The sequence below is a fragment of the Colossoma macropomum genome, unplaced genomic scaffold (genome assembly GCF_904425465.1).
Source record: "Colossoma macropomum unplaced genomic scaffold, Colossoma_macropomum, whole genome shotgun sequence".
Classification (NCBI taxonomy): Eukaryota; Metazoa; Chordata; class Actinopteri; order Characiformes; family Serrasalmidae; genus Colossoma; species Colossoma macropomum.
In genome coordinates, this window is record NW_023494799.1 from 10069810 (window position 1) to 10088932 (window position 19123).

The 19123-nt window shown below is 39.5% G+C and overlaps 1 protein-coding gene across 1 annotated transcript; it reads left to right on the top strand.

Moving 5' to 3' along the window:
- The first annotated feature begins 655 nt into the window (after positions 1 to 655).
- Positions 656 to 15284, top strand: LOC118819149 (granzyme B(G,H)-like). Its single transcript, XM_036586824.1, has 6 exons — positions 656 to 840; positions 1067 to 1165; positions 1264 to 1414; positions 3577 to 3721; positions 13904 to 14137; positions 14341 to 15284. The coding sequence occupies exons 1-6, from the start codon at positions 726 to 728 to the stop codon at positions 14494 to 14496; spliced, it is 900 nt and encodes a 299-aa protein (XP_036442717.1). The 5' UTR covers positions 656 to 725; the 3' UTR covers positions 14497 to 15284.
- Positions 15285 to 19123: the final 3839 nt, after the last annotated feature.

Sequence of the window (19123 nt, forward strand, 5' to 3'; positions counted from 1 at the left end):
GTGTGTATGTTTTGCATTTTCAGCTTACCTGATTCATAAAGAACCCGGATCTGGTGCTGCGTCCACCCTTCTTCTGCCTGTCGAACCTCTATTTCTGACACTTTTCAGGAACTTGGACTGGTCCTCATATGAGGGCGATCATGCAAGGCTATCATTGACTCAATCTTTGGGTAATGGACTGGTTGTTTCCTCTTGAATAAATTCTACCAAGAGGTACATAATTCTGTTCACCCTAACCCCCCCGAAACATATGGAGACACACAAACAACAAAGTCCAGCCGCTTCAGTCACAGTGCAATAGGGGAACTGCAACAAATTTGCTCTCATATGCTATCAAGCAGACTTTCTTCTCTATAAAGCCAATTTTGCAAACCATCAACTACATTTATGCCAAATGTATTTGTTGCCAGTGGATAGGCAAAAAATGATCCTTAGTGTAAGAATTCACTGTATACAATATATGTTTCGTTGCCAGAAGCTATGATATTTTTAACCTTAGCAACAGATCCTCCAATGCAGACAAAACTGTTTGCCATTTCTAATAACAGGCCGGGAGTCAGATCCATCAGCTTGCTGACATCAGACATGCCGTCTGTTACAGATATTATCTCTGTGAAAATAAACCACTTTATGGTAAACAGGAAAAAAGCAGGGTTTTTAAAGAGGAGCACTTGCTGCTTGATCTAAGGACAGGGACCGTTTGTGGTGAATTTATCTCACCCACCATGCTACATATAATCTTCTCCCTTACTGAGGGGAACTTTCACTCTCACTACAGCACCATGGCTCTCATCTCTCTGCTCCTTCTGGCTGCTCTGCTGCCACAGCTGGGCCACTCTGGTAAGTCTTACCTACACATAACTTTTCCTGTCTATTATAGCAGGTGAGCACAAACCTGGCACTGATGTTCTGTTTAATTAAAATCTAAATACAACACAGTCAATTAAGGCCTTAAGGGTCATCAGAGTTTTTGACTCAGATGTGTTGAACCTAATATGATTCACACCATATGCGTCACATTAAAACACAATCTATCACCACATATAATATAATGTGTACATTTCAGGAGGCCTTCAAGGAGACGTCTGGTGCTCTACCCAGTACATAAACATTCACAGTTCACCAAGTTCACACGCAGTGGAGCACACAACATCCACCCCAAAAGGTACCCTGAGGCACAGTGGATACATACACTACATCTATAACATTAATGTTTGCATAACTGTAGATATAATCAGCTTGGATTTACTTTCTTGTTCCCAGCCAGTGTGAATGTTGGTGTACTGAATCGTGTAGAGGCTGAACCTCACTCCAGACCCTACATGGTGTCTCTCCAAGCAGGGACTCAGCACTTCTGTGGTGCCTTCCTTGTGAGTGAACAATTCGTCATGACAGCTGCATATTGCCAAACTGAGTAAGTTTTTCATTTCTGTTCTTTATCTTGCTGCCGTCTTTAGTTGCTTCTTTGTTGCGTTGTGAATGGCTTCACCAAACATTCTAAAGTAAGCAATGATTTGTCTTTGATTTGTCTTTGATTAGTGAGTAATGAAGCAGGGCTACAGGTCATCCAGCACTAGAAATAATACTGGGAACAAATAACTTCTACATTTTCTCTGTGTTACTGTCACAGTGTTCTAATGCAGACACTATCAAGAGCAAGTCTTGCTTGCTATGCCTTCGGTCGACAGTCATTAAAGACGAATTTTACAGATCTTTTACATTTTGTGGAGAATTAAATGGTTTAGAAGTAAACAAAGTCATTCAGAGTGGTTTGGTGTAAAATGCTCCATTCTCCAGAAAGTGAGACAGAATTGTTCAGACGTCTGAAGAGTTGTATGCCTTGTCACATACAGTTATTACATGAATTTTTTTAAATACTTTGCCTGAAGCCTGTTTTACAGTAGTTTTGAGAAAAGCTTTTTAGCTAAAACGTACATATTTGTAAATCCATTTGTGGTGGAGGAGCACATGGGCGGATATAATATGTTATATATTATAGGAAGCAATTCCTAGAGGGGACACCGAAGGGTGTTTGGGTAATAGATTTAAATACACAGATGCCGTGCTGTCTGTTGTTCTCTGTCTGAGCCAATAAGGAGTTGGAGTGGTCAAGATCCATTCAAAAACAATAAAAAAAAAAAGTACACGTGTACTGAGATCCGATGAGTTATATATGATGACATAAATGAATACAATTACTTCACATCAAGTTACCATCCCCTGCATAGGTTATTAAAAGAAAAAAGCTGAATATAAATCCAGAGAAGAAACAAGTACACCAAGTTATCCTTGCTTCACCAACCACACGGCCATATCTACACATAAATATCGCAAACATGAGTGCTGATCGCTGTGTTTTCTCCATTATGTAACCCTATTCCACTTTCTGGGTGCAGTATTCTTGAAATACTATAATTTTGGACAGTACCTTTCTTAAACCGCCGCTCTGTAATGGTACTGAACGCAGTGTCTTTCAAAACTTAAACTAATATTTTGGCGTCTATAATCAGCACAAGTTCTTTAGAATTATATAGTTATGTTTACAATGATATATTGAGGGGGCAGCTCTCTGTTGTTCCCAGGCCTGTAATTGCTGCCTGTGGACGAGCACAGGCAGGGCAAAATTATCCCGAAAGAAAACTCACCTTTTCAGTTTTAGCGGTATTTCATCAATATAAAAACTCAGAAGACCCACTCCCTGGAGATTCTGGATAGTAAATAAAATGGTTCTAGTTGCGTTGTAGACAATATGACCCCTGGTTCCTATCACCACCACTGTAAAGAAATTTGAGTTGGTAAATTTCTCTATAAAACATCATTTTATATCAAACCACTCTGAATGACTGTTTGCATCTCAATCATCAAACTGCAAAAAATTTATGAAGATGGTGGAATTCCCCTTCAAGTAGGAAAGAGTCTGGTATACACTTAATATCAGTGCATTTTAACTTCTTTTATTTTCAGACAATAATCTCCATAACTCAGTAAATTATTCAGTAATTTAATTAGGAAGTGTTTAAGGGGTTCTGTACAGACAGGCTTATGTTTGATATCATGTGATTTTTAAAATATAATACAATCCCTGGTGATGCTACAGCCATCTGTAGCCGGGAGTCCAAGAGAGCACAATTGGCCTCGCTCTCTGGGTGGGTAGGATGGCCCCTCCTTCTCCCCCCATCACTTAACGCGATGCTAGCCAGCGCAGGTGTCTGCTAACTGATGTAACAGATCTGGCGGTTGGCGCTTTCCTCCGAGCGGATTCAGCTGTCCAATGACGTTGCGTGAGCGGCAGTTCGAAAAGAAGCGGTGGCGCTTCACAGGTCTCGGAGGAAGCCTGTGTTAGCCTTCGCCCTCCTAGCGTTGATAGTATCGTGTGACTGGGGGAGTCCTAACTAGCGGGTGGAATTGGAGACGACTAAATTGGTGAGATAATGATTGTCATACATTGTTATTAATAAAACTTTTTTTATTTAAAGATCTCAATTCAACACAGTTTAAATATTTAATTATTTCAATAGATAATAAGCACATTTAATACACAACAATAAGGTATTACCTGTTGATTCCTCTTGGCAGCGTAAATAGAAATATCACAGCAGTGATAGGAGCTCATAATCTGACGAACAATGACCCTGAGCGCATACATGTGATGGAGCACTACAGCCACCCAAACTTTACAAATGACCAGAAATACCCAGAAAATAACATCATGCTGCTGAAGGTAAACGATCACTCCAAGTTATTTTTGTTGGGTTTATTAATCTGTGCAAGGAAAAATTGGTAAAACATGATGAAATGCTTAAGGTAAATGCAGTAATTACTCAAACAAAGCTTTTACTGTGTTATTTAAATGGCCTAAAGCAGAATCTCAACCTTCCAATTTAACCCTTAGAGGCTTTTTGTTGAAAATAGCAACACAAGTTTAAAGTACTTCATTCATGCCTACATTTAACCAAATCTCACAAAAAACTACATATCCCAGCAGTCCTTTCTCTGAAGCGTATTTGGCAATCTTCAGTATTAGTATTTGACCTGGGGTATTTTCTCTACTTCTCTAAAATATTTGGTGAAAAAAAAAATTAAACGTAACCATTGGGCAAAAAGTTGTCACTACTTTTTAGCTTCATTCACACAGTGGCCATGTTTGCTCCAATATAAACAGTGGGTCCAACTCCAGCTCTGTGGACCCCCTAACCCCACCTCAACACACCTGATTCAACTCAAAAGCTAATTTTAAACCGTTTATAAGTTGGATTAGGTGTTTCGAGAGTACTTAAATTAAGGCTATATATTTCCAGTTAAAGCTTGTTACAGACATTTAGGTAGCAGTTTATTTTGTTTGTTGGATTTTTACAGTCTCTCTCTGGGACGTCTCTTACTTAAGTAAAAGTACTAGTAATCTAGTGAAAAAACACTCATGTAACAGTTGAAGTATGACTTAGATTTTGTACTCAAATAGAAGTGTAAAAGTACATGCACATAAATATACTTAAAGTAAAAAAGTAAAAGTATTTCTTTAAAAATCATTTCTATTTCATTTTTAAACATATCTTTTATTGAGGATTGGAGGTACACATCCATCAAACTAAGCACACAATGATTTATACTAGAACTGCAGGCATCATCCACAAAAATCCGCTTGTCATGAGCACTCAAACACATTTACATGTTTGATTTCCTTCACAAGAATTTGAGATGGAAATTAATGAAATCTCTACCAAAAAAATGTTGATTTCAATACTGAACAACATAACAAGTGCTTCCCTTAAGTAAGGCCAGGACCAGAGTAGGTTTTCAGACTGGGAGTTACATGACGCAGACCAGCTCATACTCCACACACACACACACACACACACAATGCGCTAATGTTCTGCAGTGTCATCCGGCTATAGGCTGTTCATAACATCAGTGCAGTCATTATCCTACATATTCCAACACTTCTGCCCTGACACAAAACAATAGCAGCCAATCAGAAAGCTAACACTGCAGCACCTTCTGCTCAGCACAGACAAAACTTCTACACAGAGATGAGGACAAAACTAAGTTTGGGATGGGATACATACATACATACATACATACATACATACATCATCTAAACCACTTATCCTTCTGGGTCACAGTGGGGTGCTGGAGCCTATCCCAGCTGTCATTGGACGGAAGGCAGGATACACCCTGGACAGGTCTCCAGTCCATCGCAGGGCAGACAGACAGACATACACATTCACACACACACACACTCACACCTAGGGGCAATTTTAGCATGTCCAATTGGCCTGACTGCATGTCTTTGGACTGTGGGAGGAAACCGGAGTACCCAGAGGAAACCCACGCAGACACGGGGAGAACATGCAAACTCCACACAGAAATGACCCCGGTCGCCCGGCTGGGAATTGAACCCAGGCCATTCTTGCTGGGAGGCGACAGTGCTACCCACTGCGCCACCGTGCCGCCCTTGGGATGGGATGTACAGTGTTAAACACACAAAGGTAAAGATGTACAAACTTAAACCTGATAATTATTTTAGCCAAAAACACAGGTTACTGCCACAGCGGGCAGTTGCAAATAAAGACGATATGAAAGTTAAATTGAACAGCTGATGTGTAAAGATGAGGAAAAACAGCACAGCAATCTTAAACAGAATATGCTCAAAATAAGAGTGCTTCAGTTTGATTGTCTACTAAACTCAAATAATTATTTAGTTCAGAACATTTTACTATTATTATCCTGAAATCAAATTGCTGCAGCACCCTCAGTACCCCCATGTCCCACATTCCTGGTCTCTCTGTGACCTGGTTAAGTGTGGTAGCACTATACACTTTATGACTTTACCCATATGGAAAAAAAATATACCATGTATTTATCTAATGTTTTTGCAATGTAGGAAAATGGCCAAAAATGCATTTGTTAAATGTATTTCTAAAATACATATTATAAGTATATAAGTACTAGGGGTGGGAATCTTTAGGCACCTCATGATTCGATTCGATTACGATTCAGAGGGCTGCGATGCGATTATAAAATGATTATCGATGCATCTTGATGCATCTTTTTTTTCTTTACAGGATTTCTTATTCTACAGCTTGGTACTTTTAAAGCAAAGTATTTGTAATGATCCATAATCAATTTACTTCCAATATCTTTTATTAATAAATTAAATAAAACAATGTGGCAAGTCAACTAGAACGTTACATTTGCCAGCATATATCCCATAACTGCAAACAACCAACTGGAAAAGTGTGTCTGTAGCAGCATACTTGTAGTAAATGAATGCAGACTTAAGCATATTCTGAAACACTAACATATAAAATAGCATCCAACTGCTAACCAACATCCTCCTGTTATGTGCAATGAAAAAAATACATTTTGCTGTACCAAAATCACAAACAACTTTCATACAAAAATATAGATTTCTGTACCAGCAGCTCTCATACACAAATAATGCTTGTGGACTTTTGCATATTCTGAATAACTAACAACATAAAAAGCTGCCCTTATACTCAAATAAATAATGGAAGAGTCCAAGACTTCTGATTTCAAACAAAATCCTGAGCATAGAACCCCTCAGACAAAAAATAAAAAATAAATAAAAAAATTTTGCTGTACCAAAATCACAAACCGCTATCGTACAAAACTATAGAATTCTATACCAGCAGCTGCCATACAGAAATAATTCCTGTGGACATCAGCATATTCTGAATAAATAACATAAAAAGCTGCCATTATACACAAAAGAGTGCAAGACTTCTGACTTTTAACAAAATCCTGAGCATAGAACCCCTCAGATTTAAAACAAAAAAAAAATGAAAAGAAAAAAAAATTGCTGTATGCCACTATCAAAAACAGCTTTCATACAAAAAAGATCTCGGGCACTAAATAAACATCTGCAGAAAGGAGAGTCAAAATCTCGAGTCTTTACTTTTTGTAAATGGCTGCACTGATATACTTTGTGGAGGGCAGTACAGTAAAACTACGTAAGACTCTGGGTTTACTTCCCAATCTGTTTACTGATGTCAAAGCTAAACAATACAGAAAGCGGCTCTCATACAAAAAATACAAAAAGGCCACAAAGAAATCATGCTAGTGCATGGCAGTGCAAATGTGCTTAGCTAGTGAGTGCTAATGTGCAAGTTCTTGTGTAAGAACAGGAGCTGGTCTACATGTTCAGATGCAAGTGTGCGCCGCTGTGCAGTTACTATATCTCCTGCTGTAGAAAAGACTCTCTGCAGAGACACTGGTGCCGGGAATACACAAATATCTCTTGGCCAACCTGGAAATCAGAGGAAATGTCTCTTGATTTTTACTCCACCAGCTAAGAGTGTCCTCAGAGAGAGGGAGTGAAGGAGCACTGCAGTACTTGGTCACTTCCTCCTCAGCTCTGGCATAGGCAGACATGGGCTGCTGCTGGACTCTAGCATCAGTAAAGGTCTGCCCCAGCAGATTCTCTAGCAGAGATGATGATGGCGACCTTCTTTTGGAAGCAGGGCTTTGGTGCTCCTCCTCCTCAGTGGTCAGGGTGCCTTCTTCCCTTAAAGTGTTGTCCTCTGGGTTCTCCTCCTCTTCTACTCTTACCTCTTGCTGTAGGTAAACACAATGAGAAGAACAGGTAAACACAAAAGCCTTACATTTTTAAATCACCGTGTCAATATCTTCAGCACATTTGAACAAAATTATTAACAAAACAAAAATTACTTGTTCTAGTCATTATCAAAAACCTTGTATTGTTGTGGAACATTTGTTATCAGTGTGGTCAGTTGTTAAATAATTATGTTTATGTTAAAGTTGAATAATGAAAAGCCCATACTGACATTGTACATGAAGAAAAATGGCAGAATTACCTCTAGTGATGCAGCCTCAGCAGTCACTCTTCCAAACGTCTCCACTCTCTCCTCCTCAGAAATGAAAGGAAGGCCCTTGAATCGTGGGTCCAGAGCAGAGGCTGTCAAAAGAATGTTTCTCTCCTGCTCACTAATGTATCTCTTGCTGAGGTCCCCATTGATTGCCAGCTTTATCTCCCGGACCATTGATGACTCTCCAATACTGTCCTTAGTGTCCTGGATGAGTTGAGCTTGCAACGAAGCAATCATACAGATAGTGGGGCTGCCCTCCTCTGACAAGAGAGTAGTTGCATCTTTCATGGGCTTTAGGGCCTTGATAATATCATCTGCATTTGAAATGTCTGCTTTACTGAGAGTGCAGATGTCAGACTTTGCTTTCCTTACCTGAGGAGACAGTAAGGCAGCGCAGACTGCAGGCTGTTGCTCCAGAAACCTGTTCACCATCTCATACGAACTGTTCCACCTAGTACTCACATCTGTTTTCAGCTTGTGTCTAGGCAGACCAAGTAGCTTCTGCTTCTCTTCAAACTGGTGTTTGGCAGTGGGGCTACGGTGGAAAAACTTAGTAATTCGTCTTACTCTCCCTAGTAGCCTTGAAACAGTGGGCAACTTGAGCGCTCGCTGAGAGGCCAGGTTTAGTGTGTGGGCATAACATTTCACATGTACGAATTTACCCAGTTCAGCAGCAACAGCCATGTTGGGTGCATTACCAGTAACTAAAACTAATTTTTTCTTAGTGATCTGCCATTCCTCTGCAACACTCTTTAACAGCTCAGCCATATTAGCACCTGTGAGGCTCTCGTTCACTACTCTTGTTTGGAGCACATGAGACGCTGGCTGCCACTCATCTGTGATAAAATGCGCAGTTACGGTGACATAAGATTCTGTGGCAATGGATGTCCATGCATCACGTTACAGCTATCCTACCTGCTTTCTTCAGCGATTCCATAACTTCAGTTTTGGTGTTGTTGTAGAGAGTGGGGATCGCTGTGTCAGTGAAATATCTTCGAGACGGGACGCTGTACCTCGGCTCCAAAGTGTGCAACATAGCACGAAAGCCCTGGTTCTCAACAACTGAGAACGGACGCAAATCCTTGGCAATAAAAGTTGCGATAGAGCTTGTAATTCGCTTCGCCCTTTCCGAGTTGGGTGAAAGCTTTGACATCGCTTGCTCGATGGTCCTCTGGTTCGCAGCAGCTACAACCGGGCGTTTTTCTTCCTCCTCCGGGTGAAAACGTGTAATGTGGTTTCGCATGTTTGTCGTGTTTCCAAAATATCTTAGTTTAGTGTGACACACCTTGAATACAGTGTGGCTCTTGTCCAGGTCCTTTTTCCCTTCAACTTCATAGAAGCCAAAATGCTTCCATACGCTGGCTTTTAATGCAGAGGGAGCTGGTTTGATTTCCCGCTCCTCCATTTTGTATCTTTGTTGTGTGCGCACCACAGACTGTCCGGGCGCTGCACTTCCGCACTTCCAGGTTCCGTCTTTTGCATTCCGTCAACATTACATTATCATTTAAAATTTTGAAAATCGATTTTTGACATTTGTGAATCGATTCAGATTCGTTCACGTCCGCATCGCGATGCATCTAAGAATCGATTTTTTCCCGCACCCCTAATAAGTACACAAGTATTCATAAAATATATTTTTGCAGAACACAATCCCACAAAAAACCAATGGGACCAGCCCTTGAACCACTTCAACTGTAATTTTCCCCGTTAAGAGGCCCGCATGTATTAAATTATATTTTCTACAATGTTTTCAAACATTTTTCACCCCACATGCAACAAATGGATCTAATTCCATATTTAGTGAATCCCCCTCCTGTGTGTGGAAAGTGGGTTTGGAAGTTGGAATCCAAATAAGTGAAGACTAATTTCACATGATTTTAATTACGTGTTTAAAGTGATAATATTACAAGCCGTTTTAGCTTTCAATAATATTGTAGCGTCGGCATAAAGTGAGACACTGGGGAGCCAATGATTCTGCTTGGAATAGTGCTTTTTAAGGGAAACGCCAGCAGAAAGGCACACAACACAGACAGGGAGAGCAGGCAAGCATGCAAACCCACTCTAACTAACTCCACCGCCCAGCACAAAAATCACAACTTTAACGGACGAACAACATAACATTAAGAAGTCCTTTTTTTCGGAAAGCACGTGCCTTCTATGAGCCTCCTCATGTGGCTTTTCACATAGCCACGCCTCCCAAACTTGTACTGCCATATAGGCAGTAGTGGGATGCTACAATAATGGATTTTATAAAACAATATAACAATACAACACTTTACATATGTGAAACTGACAGTATTACTAGTAAAAAGGTAAAAAAAAAAAACATTTAAACATTTAAATATACAGTTAAAGAATAAAAAAAAAACAATTTCCAAAAAAGTTGGGATGCTGTGCAGACGGTAAATAAAAATAGAATGCAATGATGTGCAAATCAAGTAAACCATATTTTTACAGGAAAATAGTACAAAGACAACATATCAAGTGTTGAAACCGAGAAATTTTATTGTTTTTTGAAAAACATATGCCCATTTTGAATTTGATGCCAACAACACATTCCAAAAAAGTTGGGACGGGGGCACGTTTACCACTGTGTTTCATCACCTCTTCTTTTAACAACACTCTGTAAGCGTTTGGGAAATGAGGAGACCAAACCAACTGCTATAGTTTAGAAAGTTCTTGTTTGATACAGGATTTCAGCTGCTCAACAGTTCGGGGGCTCATTTGTCATATTTTTCATTTCATAATGTGCCAGATGTTTTCAGTGGTGACAGGTTTGGACTGCAGGCTGGTCAGTTTAGCACCTGGACTCTTTTAATACGGAGCAATGCTGTTGTTATATGTAGAATGTAGTTTGACATGGGGTACTAATAAGGTCGACGATGTAAATTGGATGCTACAGTTGGTGCTGGCTTTGCTCCAGATTCACCCTGCTACTTGACTAGGTACTAACGGAACAAACAGAACATCACATTACTGGCCATGGCTCAACCAACAGAGACCACAGTAATGAGGCGGGGAACACGGCAGCATACCTTATTGCACACTAAATCAATTAATACGCTGTCGCCACTCGCACTAGCTTAGCTCCAAGTGGCTAAACCTAACAGGACCCAAGGCTTCTCAGCTGTGCCTGTCCACCGGTACCTCAACACTTGCCAAGGAGAAACTTACTTTAAATCACTAAATACTAGCATTACAGCAGGAGCAAAGTAGGCAATATACAACTCAACATACCTTTATGTAGTAAAGACCGAACCCACGGTTCCAACATCAAGGAATGCTGACTCCAACACACTCGCCGGCTTAGCCTAGCAGCAATGAACCGAAACTGCTACCAAGACCCCAAGGTGTTTGTATATATGCCTGCCCCTAGGACCCCAGGTGGCTCTGTTCGCTCTTGCTCCCATCCTAATTACCGACATACCCCACAGAGAAAAAAAACAAACAGAAGGTGTTCTACTACACAGGCTACAATCCACCCCCTCCAAACGATTCAGCTGCCTGACGATGGCAGCTTCTACCACAGCATATCAATGGTCAAGAGGTAGCTCCCCCTCACCAGTCCTCTGGATTACAGCTGTTCGTGGGATCCTGTGTGGGTTTGAGTGCTGGCCTGCAGTGGATCTGGCTGAACGTCGTAGGGGAACGTGTGTAGGCGAGACATCTTCATCAGGAATAGGTGACCTGACCGGCTCATGTACCTCTTGGGGCTCCGTCTCCCAGTACAGGACTATTGAATCTCCTGATGCACTTTCCTCAGGGACTGGTGAACTTGGTGAGTCCGCCCTATCAACCATAGACGTGGCTCCTCCCATCCTGGGTTGCTGTCCTTCTGGAACTGCTCTCAGCTCAGACCGGTGCACCTGTCAAACTGGTCCTTCTTCGTAAGCCGGAGCCACTGAATATACGACCCCCATTCCTGATGGACTCCAGACTACCCGATACACACAGGAATTCCAGTAATCTTGAATCTTGTTCCGGCCCAATACGTGATTCTGCAAATAGATGAGCTGCCCTTCTTTAAACCCAGGATCATTCACTTGATCATTGTTCTTCTGGTTACGCCTGCGGGCCTGCTTCTCCAGTCACTGTCTTACATGCTCTTGGACCATCCTTAGACTCTGTTGATGTTTCCGAATCCATTCCTCCAATAAGTCAGTACTTGGTATGGTTTCTCCAGTCCCCAACAGAAAACCTACAGGCAGCCTTAGATGACAACCAAACTCAAGATAATAAGGTGTCTGCCCAGTAGTCTGGTGGGGGGTAGTGTTATATGCAAAGGTCAGCTGGGGCAGGTGGCACGGCCAGTGTCTCTTCTCTGCCAATGGTAATGTTCGCAATAAGTTGTGTAAAGTATGATTGAACCGTTCGTACTGTCCATTCCCCTGGGGATGGTAAGGTGTGGTTCTGCTTTTCTGTATGCCATACATTTTACACAACTTCTGAGTCAACGTGCTTTCAAAATTCCGCCCTTGATCCGAGTGTATACGAGCTGGGGTACCGAATCAATGAAACCAATGCTGTACCAATGCTTGGGCCACAGTACTTGCCCGCTGATCTTTAGTAGGGACAGCTTGTGTATACTTGGTGAAGATGTCAGTCAAGATTAAAATGTTTTCTCCCGATATGCACGAACTTTGGGCTGGACTGCTTTTCCCACCACACATCTTTAACACTGTTGGCACCACTGTTCTGTGTCCTGGGCCATATTTGGCCAAAAACATCTGTTCTGCAGCAGCTGAAGGTGTTCTACTACACAGGCTACATATTTACATTTTGCACAGCGTCCCAACCTTTTTGGAAATGGGGTTGTAATTCTATTGAAATTTAATTTAAATAGAATTCCTGAGAACAAGAAAAATCTTGCAAATTTCTTCCATGGCATAGCATATATATATAGTAATTTTAGTAGTTACTGCAAAAAATCCACAGCATGAATTTACATTTGTGTTTAAGCCCGGCTCAACAATACATCAGAGTGCAATGGAGAAAATACCTAATACCTGAGTGCCTGAAATCTCTGTAAAAAGGCAAATTTAGTCGACTATGAAACAATCATTTTGACTCATAAAAGTAAGTACATCGGCTCGTTCACAAGAAATCACTCATCTGAAACCGAGCCTGATTTTGTTTGCCTGAGAGTTTGCCGGCCTGTCAGGCTGCAGACCTCTAATAGTAATATTAATAAGAGGGCACAACACTGATGGAATGCTTTGTTTGTATGATCTTTGTTTCTTGTCGGGCTTTAGACAAGAAGAGTTTTACTTTATTACTATTCAGCTTTTAAAATATCTAAAAACTGTAGATAAAATGTTTATGTGCTAGCAGGACTTTAGAAAGTCTATCTAATTAACCACTACTCCACCTGTTTTCCCATTTTGTATTCTAATATTTTATACTAATGCTGTTTGCTATCCAGTGTCGACCAGAGGAGGATGGGTTCCCCTTTTGATTCTTGGTTCCTCTCAAGGTTTGAATTGACTAGAAAGGAGGGGTGTAGAAGACATTGATACAGAAAGAAAGGAAATTTTAATAATGGCATCATTGAGGAAGATCTCTGTTTTATTGGTATTGTTTTACACTTTCTGCCCAGTGGTTTCTTTTCCTTTTTTAAGAAGACCCAATAACCATTGCTGAATCGCTGCACACTTCATTGCTGTGTAAATCCTTATATTAACTAAAAAAGTAGCAACTGCATATTTTACAGATTAATAGAAAAAAATTCTGGGGGGGGGGTTTGCAAAACAACTGCTTAAAGCTTTTATTTGGTGCACTATTATCTGAAATTTGTCATTTTTGGCAATCGTAATATGGTAGTACTATGATAATTCCAGAAAGAAATGTAATGTAAACAAAACCATTTAATATTTTTGATGGTTAAGTTTTACTTTGGTGTGGCTGGCGATATTTTTCGGGACGATTCTGGGACAGTTCTGAAAAAAGATCTGGAGCCCTGTAGTGTAACAACCTGATCAAACCATGTGCAGCTCTTTATTGATCATATTCAGTTCTGTTTACTGCATTTGCTAATAATATTGATGATTTTGTTACAGCTAGCCAAGCCAGTTGTAAATGCTTCCTGGATTTCCATCCCAGAAAAAGACGAAGACTTGGAGCAAAACACCACTTGCAGTATAGCTGGTTGGGGACGCATGAAAAACAGTGGACGTCTAAGTGATGTTCTTATGGAGGCGAATGTCACGATGTTAAGCAGCAAGGAATGCAAACGTTGGTGGAAATTCAACAATACACTGTGTACAGATGCTCCCCATCGTGGATTTTGCGTGGTAAAGTTTTTCTTAAGATTCTTAACCTGTTTTTTGATAAATAAGGCAAAGCTTTTTGCACAGAAGATTTTTGCTTGTGAAATGTGTCGAATCCACTTTTACATTCAGTGTTCAGTGTTTTACATTTAGAATTTGCAGTTTTTAGCAGTAGCTTTATAAAGGTCAGCTCAGCAGTGTGCTAAGATTGTACCTGTATGTTGCAGGGAGACGGTGGAGGTCCTTTGGTGTGTAATAATACTGCAGTCGGAATCATGTCCTTCAATGAAAAGAATTGTGTAACTTCCAAAGCACCACAGGGCTACACCAAGATTTCTGGATTCCTGCCCTGGATCAGAGGAATAATTAGTAGAATTAAATAGTTAGCATTGTGAATGGTTCACTGGGGCTGGCTTGACCATAAAATTGTGGTTCATGATTCATAACAAATAATTTCACAGTAAAAAAGGTTTGACTGGCTATAAAGGTTTTATATCACCTTTTTCTTGATAGCAAATAAAAGTTTGAAAACTGGCCAAGTATGGAAAGAAAATGAGTACATTACATTAGTAAATTTGTTCTTTCATTAAAAATAAAGCACCTGATTTGCATTAAAATCAGTTGTGAATGCAGATCTGTGGTTGCTTATTTTATGTATGAACTAGTAATACTGTTAATGTTATTGGCTCTCTGACATGCTGTAAGACAGAAATGCTGCATACCTGCTTATGCATTATACATGTCATGCTACAGCCAGCGACACATAACTACCTGCCTGGTGGGGGTACAATTGTACTGGGTCCCTAAAATCTTTATTGGTTCCTTCATACAGATACTGACACACATGTCCACCCATGACTCACAATTTCTCAACAACATCTCACCAGTTAGCTCCCACCATCACTGCACAGACAGCCCTGATGTCAACTTGTTACCCTCTTATTCATAATGCATCTCAGCCATGATTAGAACTAAAATCAAAATGATAAGGGATAATATTGAATGTACAGAACATCATCTACTGTCCCTCCTATGTGTGACTGTGTTCTATTATAGTAATCAAGGCATGATTTACTACACTGTGTTCAAATGTCACTGGACATTACAATTTATCTCAAACTTTGTTTATGTACAAATAAATATGTACTATTTTCTTTTTTGCCTTTCACAAAAGGGACATTTCAAAATGATATATATATATATACAAAAGATATTTCTGACAAATACAGTATCATTCAGAAACAGTGTTTCATTTGTTTCATTCTGTTTATTTCATTAAAATTACTAACTGAACATTCAATTTATCACTACCAAAACAATCACAACAGAACCAAAACTTTCCCAAATCTTAAGGTAGTGACTGTTTCGGTACTGACAATTCAAACTCATTTTGAGTAGAACTCAAACATGCTAGCCAGCACATGACTGGCAAACATACAGTCATAATATTTTTCATAAAACACACAAAAGTTTACTAAGCACAAAGTATGTGTTTCAGTAGTGACAATGCTTAATGTTCCACACTGATTTTTTCAGACATTGAGAGACATTTCAAAACAATGGGATCTAACTGCTCACAATGTGGCCATGAGGGACAGGGATGCAGTCTCACTTCCTGCTCTGAAATGCAGGGGTGTGGCTAAAATAAGGCTCCACCTATAGACTAAGCTGTTTCACTTAAAAATTCAACTCATGATAAATCTAAATCTGTCAATTTCACTTTAAAATAAATCAAAAAAAGATCTTTTAAAAACAACATTAAACAAAATGCAAAATTTTAATTTTTGTTTTCACAAGCTGAAATGTAGGGGTTCGGGTTTGGGACAGACACTTCCCAATAGAAAGCACTCTATAAGTGATGATTTTGTATGTATTTAGCTTATTACTAACTCAATTAATGCATTGGATTTAAATAGATCAGAACATAATCTTTGTAAATATCTAGGGTCTGAACATTTGTTTGTCAAATGTTCTTTTTTTTTTTACTGTGGGCCTGCAATTTAAACTAATTCAGTAGAATGGTCCAGATATCAGGGCAGTGTGTTAGTCTGTTAGATATAGCTGGTGAAACACTCACATTTAACTTTGTTTATTTGAAGAAATCCTGTGTACTTGGGTGTGTTATTGTGCACGTTCTCTAATTAGGGAACAAATGTACACTATTCGGTATCAGGACCAAAAGCTCATAGCGGTAATGCATCAAAAACAGGTTCAACTGACATGCTAAGAATATCTTACCTTGAGCTGGGCCAAATGCAAAAGCTAAATGCAATTCTTTGTATAATTCACAAAAAAAGAATAAAACATACTTTTTGATATCATGTTTTACCAAAGCCTATAAAAAGATAACTGTATATTTAAATTAAATAAATATTTTAATGAACATAGTAAATATACTAAACCTCGTCTCAGTCTCTATTTTGAGCTAGTTGCAAGTAAACATGGTACTTAGTCTATGCCATTAAATAAAATGAATCACTGAGAATACAAACTGCTAGAACTCTATCTGTGCAGCTCATTACTGCAGCGGTTTCGATCTGAACAGTTTTTACTTCATATTTTCATGGCACTTGTGTTTTAGCCAAAGCCATTGATCTGGTGAAATCAATTGTTTATTCTAAAACAGACAGTTCCAGTCCTAAAATCTAAATGGCTGAGCCGCGTTCGAAGCCGTTGTAAAATCCACAATATACCACGGCTGTGACCGCCTCACAACAACTGAACTCTATCACTGCGCCACGGCACGAAAAACCTTTCTGCTGTTAATGAAACAATCTTTGACTCTAATGCTGCTCGCACGGAGCACAGAGTGTACTGATAAGGTAAGAACCCAGTTCTGTTTTGTTCTGAGGGGCTGAAAACTTATTCACGTAACTAGAACTAGGCTGGTCAGCTAACCAACAGGCTAAAAGATAGCAAACATGCTAAACAACTCCATCATTAATATCACAGGCCTGAATTAAAGTACTCACAATATGATTTACTGAAAAACGGCAATATAAAAGTCTAAAGAATGTCACCTGAATGGCTTACACTCTTCAAATGTCCGTGTTTCAGTCAGAAGTAGCATCAAACCCAGGCTGGATCCCAAACGGCTCCATACTCCCTAAATAGTGTGCTGTGTAACATTAAGTTTAGAAATTAGCTCGCTTCTGCAGTCAAATAGTGCACTGCTTGTCAAGTATGAATGTGGATGAATCCTAAATCCATAAATTTTTAGCGATATTTTGCATTGTTGGGCTGCAGGAGTATTTAAATTCCTACGTAGCTAGAGCACTATGTAGGGAGCAGGAAGCTGTTTGAGATTCAGCCCCAGCGTGAGAAAAGTGACATCGTCAGACTGGCAGAAGACAACTCACGGTTGTAATGTGGTGACCGAAAAGTACTTATAAACTGAAAGTAACTGCACTGAACAGTGCTGTGTTATCATATGTTCACTGTTATAGAAAAATGCTTTAAAAATCATGTTTGCATTTTACAGTGACTGGCAACCAAACGCTCTTCTCTTCATTCAGTGGTCAATGGCTGCTTAGCAACGATACCATAATCTAAAGGAACTACATTTCTTTGGCGGAATACTTGTTTATGTCGATTATTATTAATAATAACTTACGTAATTATCTAAAACATTGTGTATTTTAATATATTTTATATTGGCCGCCGATTTATAAAAGCAATAAGCCACTCAAGGCAGTGAGTTACTGCGATTTTATCACGGAGAAAGGGGCTTTAGGCACTCCACTTCATGTTGTGCCAAAGAACACCCTTCCCCATGATAAAATCGCAGTAACCCACAGCCTCTCGTGGCTTACTGCTTTAATATCATGTTGTTCAACGTGATTGCATCAAGTCCTGTTGCTGCTTTGATTGGCTGTTTCATGAAATTTGTTTCACAGAGTTCAGATGCTTAGAACTGTTTTGTCTGAATTTCAAGGGAGTTTCCAGACACTTTACATTATGCAACTTGTGTGCAATTTAGTTTCATGTAAGTTTCAAGCAACTAAACTTGCATGGGCATTTCAATGTGTAAAGCCAGTCTTAGACTTTGTGAATAACTGGAATGCTTTCTGGGCAAAACTAAGGCTTTTATCAAAGAGAAGGCCTACATGCAAGTCAGTACACTCTCGAGAAGGGTTTTTTGGGGTGATGCCTGAAATGAACCACTTTGGTTCCCTAAAGAGGTTTTCAATGAATAAGATGTGAGAGTTTGCAGAGACTTTTTTTAAACCATAACCATAAACCATAAATCCAAACTAATGCTCCATTTATATTCTGATGGTAGAAGGTTGACGGCGAACTGGACATTCTAGTGTTTTCAGTGAAGTAGTGGTCAAAAATTCTGCCACCCCTGGCAGCAAGGGTAGCATACCGCAGCGTTCAGTAGAGCATTCCATCAACAGCTAAATTTTCCTTTCTTTTGCTGTCAGCCAGGGCAATGAAATAAACCAGATGTTGATTATTTGGGGACCATGAATGCCAAACAACTAAGTGCTGAAAGTGTAGGCACATGCAGTATTATACAACAAAAAATAAAAGAGTATAGAACGTCCTCCTGCCTTTTTAATGCCATAAATAAAAAATCAACACTGCATAGTTTCCTCCATTTGACTATATTTTAAAGGTAGATGTATGGACTGCCTTACACTTCCCACAATCCTGTCAGCACTGTTGCAATTCAGATAAAAAAAATGGCAGAAGCCAGAAGCGCTGGCACAGAAACCAGTTTGCGCACAAATATGAGTTGTTTGTAATTATTTTAAATAAATATTTTATTTCTGGCAAGAATTAGTCAATGTACTTTTCATCTATTAAATAAAAGTTATTTGAAAAGTGCCTGTGGTTTGTTGTGTAAACATCTATTGACACTACACGCTATGTAGTGAATGTAATGCTTTTCAAACACCTCCTCTTTGTACTGAAGCTTGGTTGTTAATTGTAAATACAATTTATATATGATAAACATGCTTATATAATTCTGGCCACAGATTCTCAAGCCAGCAGAAAAATCAA